Genomic DNA, 8,919 nt, shown 5'->3' on the forward strand with positions numbered 1-8,919 from the left:
GAAAAAATTGGTGCAGCACCATGAAGAACACAATGAATTTAGACTTAATCTCAGTGTAATTAAACTTTAAATCACAGCCCATCCAACAAACTAAATAAAGCCTAAATAAACGATGAGGTGGCGACTTGTCCAGCGTGTACCCCACCTTCCGCCCGAATGCAGCTGAGATACGCTCCAACACCCCCTGCGACCCCGAAAGGGACAAACGGTAGAAAATTGATGAATGGATACAACTCTTAGGTATCAACTACCTTTAGGGATGATGTTTGATAAGAAATGATCGAGTTCGAGCCTATTATCGAATCCTCTTATCGAACCGATTCCTTATCGATTCTCTTATCGAATCCAGATAGGTTGTTGTATATGGAAAAAAACACAATATTTGGTTTAACAAAAGCTCACTTTTATTTTATAAGAAAAAAAAAAAAAAAGAAAAAAAAATTGACTGTTGTTACCCAAAGTATATTAAGTGGGATTTTTCAGAAAAACAAATATATACAGTAAGACAAAAACAACCTGTCTCTGTGATCACTATGGGTGTATAAATAATAATATAGTGTTAAATAAAATCAGTCCCTTGGGCACAAAACTGAAAATAATACAGCTCTCCAAAAAGTGCACTTCTGCTGCTATTGGAACACACTAACTACACACACTATGACACTAAGAACACCACAGTCATCAATCAACAATTCTTTCCCCCCTTACATGAGAGCGAAACCTGGCAATAATTGCATATTGCCTGTTCTGCCCTCACTATACGTGTTGAGCTTATACAGCTTGGCAGACAATCCAAAGCAGATTAATCCATTTAGGCTCTTTATTGTTGTTGATCTTGCTGTCTTTTCCTGTCTTTACTTTTGTCTTGCACTGGACTGTTATTATTTCTTTTTTAATATGAAATACATACAATGACAAATGTATAAGCTATGTGATTCAATTAACATACTGAAATGTAATACACAATATGTAAATATTAGCTTCACACAAATATACAGTACTAACATCAAACAAATACTTCTGAGTGTGAAACTATTTCGATGGTGGAAATATACGACTGGCAGCCATTTTAAGTCCTCAAAACATCCATTGAAACAGTGTACAAAAATCGTTTTTCAATAAACATCTTAGTATCAAACTTAAACACTTTCCACCTTAATATTGAGTTACATAAACAAGTTCAACAGTTTACTTACAGACTTATCTTTTCCAAGGCTTGTAACAGCTAACACAACTTGTCTACTTCTCAATTGTCTCCACCCGGAAGTGCCCAAACTAATGACGCGTAGTATTTTCATATCGCCACAAGGTGTCAGTAAGAGTCTACAATCAAATGGGCATAACATTGCAGGTCCCACAGGGCATTTCCTGTACGTGGGAAGGGATTCGTTCCCAGGGATTCGAATAAAGAACCAACTCTTTTTCTTTACTATAGTGGCCTCGATAACGGGAACCGGTTCTCAAAAAGGCATTCGAGTCCATGGAATCGATTCTTTTCTTATCGAACAACCGGGAGAACCGATTTCGAACATCATCCCTAACTACCTTATTTGAAAACAGTACTGCACATCATAATGGCGGCTACAGTTTTTATGTTAAAGGTCTAAAAAAATTATGTCGACCCCCCGGCGGGCCGGATTGAAAATCTTAATGGTCCGCATGTGGCCCGCAGGCCGTATTTTGCCCAGGTCTGGTATACACCGACCACAACAGCACTAGATGGATAGAGTGAAAAGAAGAAATGTAGAGAATGTATAAACATGTACTTGATCGAACGCTCCGCGGTACCCTCTTGCTGTTCCCTCTCAAAGAAACTGGCACCTCCTGCAAAGGCAAAAGCACAAGTAGATGAACACGACTGCAGACAAAAATAGAACGCAGTAGAGGGAACTGGTTCTTGTTCAGGACCAGTTCCCAGTGTATCAATTTTTTTGAATCGCTTGCCAATTTTCCCAACAACTCTTTCCATTCTTGCGTGATTATGCAACGTGCCCCCCAGCTCGTGGAAACAGTCCAAAGTTTGGCGGTATTTTACATGAAAAGATTGCAACAGCGCTACTTGTAATTTTTGCAAGGTTATTTCATCAAGTGGAGAACGTAGGAACAATAGGCTGAAACATTCGAACACACAGCGTATAACATCTATAAACAAATGTGCCGTTTTCAAAACACTCCGATCTCATTCCAGCAGCGTACCACTAACACCTCATCTTTATGTAGTAAGTAGGGCTGGGCGATATATGGAATATCAGTGTTACCCATAAACTGCCAAGATACCTGTGGTGGTGGGGGCGTGGCTATGGGCGTGGTCACCATGACATCATCGAGTAATTTGCATAATTTACTACAATGATATGATTTTCTGTAAAAAAGGCTCAAAAAATGTATACTTACTAATTAATAATAACAGTTTTGTTTTAAACGTCCATCCATCCATCCATTTTACAATATAATTACAACACTTTATGTACATATTTATATACAGATTTGAACAATAAGTTATTCACTGAAATATATTTATTAATTGTGGTTCTTACAAAAAATATATCTTATAAAATATAAAAGCTAAAATGTCTCTTAAAGCTCTGCCCCTTTAATTAGTGCATACTAAATAATTTAACTTTAGCCTACTACTACAACCATATTATTTACCAGCAACATAAAGTGAAACAGAGGCAGAGGTGTCCTGCCACAGTCAGTAACAAATAAACAGAAAACAGTAGTGGTCAAATACAAATAAGGCAACAAGAGAAGTATCCTACACTTCTCTTTTGTAAAGTAAATCTAAACAGCCTATATGGGCATCTACATCTACTATATGATTTGCCTGAGAAGCTGGACAGGACAAAAAAACCCAAAAAAACAAACATTTTTTTTATTTATTTTTTATTTGTGGCGGAAGTAATTCTTTCATGGCGGGCCGCCACAAATAAATGAATGTGTGGGAAACACTGAATATACTCGATATATCGCGGGTTTGTCTCTGTGCGATGTAGAAAATGACTATATCGTGATATTGGAGTATACGTTCTCACGCAGTTTTTTTTAGCTGCGGGCATTACACTACAGGCTTTTCTTACTCTTTCTTGTCTCTCCTTCTTACATACGTCACATACTGTCGCGCGTGCTACGTCATACGCCCTCGCGGAGCGGAGAGGTAGCGGCATGGGTAAAGTTAGCTGTGGCGGGTGGAGCGGTGCGAGTGGTAATACGAGAGAGAGAAGGTGCCAATTCGGTAACAAATGGAGGAAGAAAAATGAATTCCCAAGAAAAACAGCACAGGGTCCATCGTCTGGCGGTGGTTTGGCTTCAAGCGGGAAGATGTTGAACAGACAACCGTAATATGTCAAGTATGCGGCAAAAGCGTTGCTACAAAAAGTAGCACCACTGCTAATTTGTAGCATCATTTGAAAAGTCACCTGCTAGAAAAGCGTATACTGTGGCAAATGGGTCTAAGTCTTTGACAACAAACTTAGTCACTGCTAAGTGACATTCTTCTAGCAGCAGACGTGAACCCAAGCGAGTACTTGCCCGCCTTATAGCGAGTCAGAATCTGTCTCTCGGCATGCTCAACTAAATGAAAAGGGATTCATTTCAATTGAACAAATAATAGTGCAAACATGATCGTTAGTACCTCTTGTACTTAGATGAAGTGTTAGTGGTACTGCTGCCGGAATGAGATGTAAGTAGGGCTGGGCGATATGGCCTTTTATTAATATCTCAATATTTTTAGGCCATGTCACGATACACGATATATATGTGGATATTTTGCCTTAGCTTTGAATGAACACTTGATGCATATAATCACAGCAGTATGATGATTCTATGTGTCTACATTAAAACATTCTTCTTCATACTGCATTAATATATGCTACTTTTAAACTTTCATGCAGAGAGGGAAACCACAACTAAGTCAATTGAGCAAAAGTGTATTTATGAAACAGTTATTAAGCAGTGGCACAAACATTCATGTCATTTCCAAACAGAAAGTGCAAGATTGTCAGAGACATTTTAAAACAAGCTCTTAGTGCACTTTTGTGCATGATGTCACTAAGATGACATATCAAAACAACACTAAATTAAAGTGCACTTTTTGTACAGAACGCCACTACAATAGTTTAAAACAAATAAAGTGCACTTTTGTGCATGATGTCACAAAAGATATTTCAATAAGTGTCAAATAAAAATGAGCTGCATAATAGTAAATCATATAGTGTATGTCCTTCACTATGTGGTAGGTTCCTGCGGACGTTATCTCCTTCTGTTGTTGACTATTTTTTTCATACGGTGTTGATCTTGAAATGGTTGCTTCGGCATTTTGTGGGTGTGGCACCGGCCGGAGATGTTGACATGCAGAGTTTCTAGCACTCTCCATTCTCTAGCGGGTGACTTTTCAAATGATGCTACACATAAGCAGTGGTGCTACTTTTTTACGCTTTTGCCGCATACTTGACATATTACGGTTGTCTGTTCAACATCTTCCCGCTTGAAGCCAAACCATCGCCAGACGATGGACCCCGTGCTGTTTTTCTTGGGAATTATATCTTCTTCCTTCATTTGTCACCAGATTGGCACCTTCTTTCTCTCGTATTACCACTCCGCTAGCACCACAGCTAACGTTACCTATGCCGCTACCTCTCTGCTCCGCGAGGGCGTGTGACGTTGCACGTGTGTTAGAATAATTATGTACAAGTTATCACACAACTCTTATGCTTAAAGGCCGTTGCTATAGTTATCTATTGTGGTCAAGTTGTTCTGTTCTATCTGTGCAAAGGCACACAACTTATCCTCCACTGCAAGTTGTCTCGCAGCAGCAGTTTCTGTCTTCCAGCCCGCTACGGACTTCAAGTACCTCAACAAAGATAAGACGACAACACGCATACAAAGCAGAGCCAGGGCGAAATCTCGCGCTCAAGCACATTTGCATTCTGTGTAATCATGTATTGTGATACTGGGGCTGCTTGCATAATATGTGTCACCACTCCCTTTGGAAGCAGCCTTAGTGATGTTAACTAGGGAACTCCCAAATAAATAGAGGAGCGCGTGGGACTGCCCCTCAGAGCGTGGTGGGATACTGTAACTGAGCGTGCAGCCCCAAACGTTTCTCCACATGAGCTAAATTGAACTCTGTCTCTGCTTGATTCCTTGCTTCTTGTCTCGTTTAATATATTCTTTGGTGTTTGTACCTGACAACGTGCGACAGTATGTGACGTATGTAAGAAGGTGCGCTTGTTTTATCTCTCTGTGAGAAAGAGAGACAAGAAAGATTGAGAAACGCTTTAAGTGTAATACCCGCAGCTAAAAGCAACTGTGTGAGAAAGTATACTCGTATATCACGATATAGTCATTTTCTATATCGCACAGAAACAAACCCGCGATATATCGAGTATATTCCATATATCGCCCAGCCCTAGTTAGAACTTTACACTACTTTATATTAGAAATGGCAACAGCGCAGGATGAATGTCCCTTAACAAGAAGATAGAGAAAAAGAAAAAGCTTATCGACTACGGCATCGCCACGGACTACAGTGGCGGACATGCACAAATTTTCAGGACTTATACAAATCTCAAATACACATCAGCAGGTACCAGAAGGTAAGAAAAGTTGATTTGCATATATTGTGAAACGAAATGCTAGATTATGTCTGCTAATGGGTGCCATTTTGCGGTCCTTATACACGCACACCATAATAATATGTGTATGTCTGACTGCGGTAGCCGTAATGGGCCGACAATCTGTCAAGCGGTGCGGCTTCAAAGTCGTACTAAAACATTTTGACTGATTGTTGAGTGCTGTGTGTAATGTTCCTTATTTTTAATTGAACATTGTTTTGGTGTTGTTTACAGGCGTCATATTGCAGTCTACATGTATCTCTTACCATGAATTGATTAAAGTGGACACCGACTTAAACAAGTTGAAAAACTTATTCGGGTGTTGTCATTTAGTGGTCAATTGTACGGAATATGTACCGTATTTTTCGGACTATAAGTCACAGTTTTTTTCATAGTTTGGCCGGGGGTGCGACTTATACTCAGGAGCAACTTATGTGTGAAATTATTAACACATTAGCGTAAAATATCAAATAATATTATTTAGCTCATTCACGTAAGAGACTAGACGTATAAGATTTCATGGGATTTAGCGATTAGGAGTGACAGATTGTTTGGTAAACGTATAGCATGTTCTATATGTTATAGTTATTTGAATGACTCTTACCATAATATGTTACGTTAACATACCAGGCACCTTCTCAGTTGGTTATTTATGCCTCATAGAACGTACACTTATTCAGCCTGTTGTTCACTATTCTTTAGACATTTTAAATTGCCTTTCAAATGTCTATTCTTGCTGTTGGCTTTTATCAAATAAATTTCCCCCAAAAAGGCGATTTATACTCCAGTGCGACTTATATATGTTTTTTTCCTTCTTTATTATGCATTTTTGGCCGGTGCGACTTATACTCCGGTGCGACTTATACTCCGAAAAATACGGTACTGTACTGTGCAATCTACTAATAAAAGTTTCAATCAATCAATCAATTATGTGTGACTACCATCTACGGGTCACCATGTACCAAATAAAATTGCTTCGAGGTCGGTAGGTACAACCCGAACTATTCCGTACATTAGGCGCACCGGTTTATAAGGCGCTCTCTCGATTTTTGAGAAAATTAAAGGATTTTAAGTGTGCCTTAGTCCGAAAAATACGATGTTTTTATTTTGTTCAATTCCACCGAAGAATACTTCAGAATATATAACCGAAAAAATCTTATCAATTCCCATCGCTAACCCTAACTGCTGCTGCTTACACACCTTGACGAAGCTGGCTGGAAAGATGCCACGCTTTCCACTCAGCTCGCCCTCCAGCCAGCCTTCCTCGCTGGCGTGGGTGACGTTTTTCAACACATCGCCCGTCTGCACCGTGAGCTCGTCTTCCACGGTGCCCTGGAAGTCAAACAGCACCAGCACCTCTATGGGGAAGAACATTTGATTCTCTGATTAGATTAGAAAATAACTGGAAGATATTGTCCTGTTGTCTTTAAAGTGGAATACAATGAGATAGTGATTGTTGAAAGGCTAGTTAGAACCCAGATCTTCCTGTTGTATTTACTTAGCAGTTACTCCCTACGATTCCTAGCACGCTGAAAGAATATCTTTTTTATTAGTCTCTCAAAAATATATTAGGCAAACTCACCCATCGTGTCCGATTCTTTATTTCTCAGCTGTGTGAACCTCTCGACCCTTTTTATAACAAAAATCCGAAGCAGTAGCTGCCAGTATCGTCTTCCTTCTCGTCAAACATTAACATTCAGCAGCATTTCCTCAGGCTTGTCATTGCAAGTCAACACAGCGAGGAAGAAAGAGGGTGGGTCACAAGAGAGAGTGAGATAGGAAGGGAAGGAAGGAGGTTACAAACAGGTAAGGCAGGTTTATAATAGTACAGCTAAGTAGCCTCCTTAATGTTTACTTTGCTCATGTAGAAGAGGCATTGTTAGCCATTTACGGCCGCCTCGGTACACTGCTCTCTCGTACTTGTTGCATTTGTCTCTGTTTCTTGAATTGAACAAAGAGAGCACAGTCTACCAGGTCAAATTCCTTTTGTGTTTAACATCAGTGTTTCCCACACATTCATTTATTTGTGGCGGCCCGCCACGAAAGAATTACGTCCGCCACAAATACAAAAAATTAAAATAATTTTTTTTTGTCCTGTCCAGCTTCTCAGGCAAATCATAGTTGATGTAGATTTCCATATTAGCTGTTAAGATTTACTTTACAAAAGAGAAGTGTAGGATACTTCTCTTGTTGCCTTATTTGTATTTGACCACTACTGTTTTCTGTTTATTTGTTACTGACTGTGGCAGGACACCTGTGCCTCTGTTTCACTTTATGTTGCTGGTAAATAATATGCTTGTAGTAGTAGGCTAAAGTCAAATTATTTAGTATGCACTAATTAAAGGGGCAGAGCTTTAAGAGACATTTTAACTTTTATATTTTATAAGATATATTTTTTGTAAGAACCACATTTAATAAATATATTTCAGTGAATAACTTTGTTCAAATCTGTATATAAATATGTACATAAAGTGTTGTAATTGTAAAATGGATGGATGGATGGACGTTTAAAACAAAACTGTTATTATTAATTAGTAAGTATAAATTTTTTTAGCCTTTTTAGAGAAAATCATATCATTGTAGTAAATTATGCAAATTACTCGATGATGTCATGGTGACCACGCCCATAGCCACGCCCCCACCACCAAAGGTATCTTGGCAGTTTATGGGAAACACTGAACATAATGGCCAATAAATCTGATTCTGATGTATAGTTATGAACATACAGATCAGAGGAATTATAACAAAAATAATGCAGTGTTTCTTTTCTTAATGGATGTTCATAATGCAAGAAATTCAGGTGTGGACTCGAGTCAGACTCGAGTCATGAATTTGATGACTTTAGACTCGACTTGACATAATGTAAAGAGACTTGCAACTCGACTTAGACTTTAACATCAATGACTTGTGACTTCACTTGGACTTGAGCCTTTTGACTTGACAAGACTTGCTACTTTCCCCAAAACCCAAAGATTAAAAAGTTATTCAGGAGCGCTCCGTATCTTTCATTTTGTACGTGTGTTTCTGTCAGCGTGTGCTGCCTGTCAGCGTGTGTGTTCTCAGTACAACAGCCAATCAAATTAGATCTACCTTGTTTTCATCCCACAGCATTCATCCAATCAAATTGCAGGACAACCAACGAAGAATAGTTGTCAAACAACGCGCTAGTGAGAAAAAATTATGTCAAAGTTGGTTTCGTTCAGGTATAAAAACTACGACTTGGTCAACAAAAAACGAATTGCAGTATGCAAAACATGCTGTTCGAATATTACAGACGGAGACGCAACAACTTCCAACTTCGTTC

The 8,919-nt window shown here is 39.0% G+C and overlaps 1 protein-coding gene across 3 annotated transcripts in view; it reads right to left on the bottom strand.

Moving 5' to 3' along the window:
* Positions 1-7,349, bottom strand: part of sh3d21 (SH3 domain containing 21) — a 31,546-nt gene extending 24,197 nt beyond the window's left edge. For all 3 annotated transcript variants that reach the window (XM_062062392.1, XM_062062393.1, XM_062062391.1), the window contains exons 1-3: positions 7,198-7,349; positions 6,816-6,973; positions 1,767-1,824 (exon numbers count right to left, since the gene is read on the bottom strand). In XM_062062392.1, the coding sequence (XP_061918376.1) occupies positions 1,767-1,824; positions 6,816-6,973; positions 7,198-7,201 (220 nt within the window). In that variant the 5' untranslated portion in view covers positions 7,202-7,349. The remainder of the gene's footprint in view (positions 1-1,766; positions 1,825-6,815; positions 6,974-7,197) is intronic.
* Between the last annotated feature and the right edge of the window lie 1,570 nt (positions 7,350-8,919).

Source organism: Entelurus aequoreus, linkage group LG11 (assembly GCF_033978785.1).
Source record: "Entelurus aequoreus isolate RoL-2023_Sb linkage group LG11, RoL_Eaeq_v1.1, whole genome shotgun sequence".
Taxonomy (NCBI): Eukaryota; Metazoa; Chordata; class Actinopteri; order Syngnathiformes; family Syngnathidae; genus Entelurus; species Entelurus aequoreus.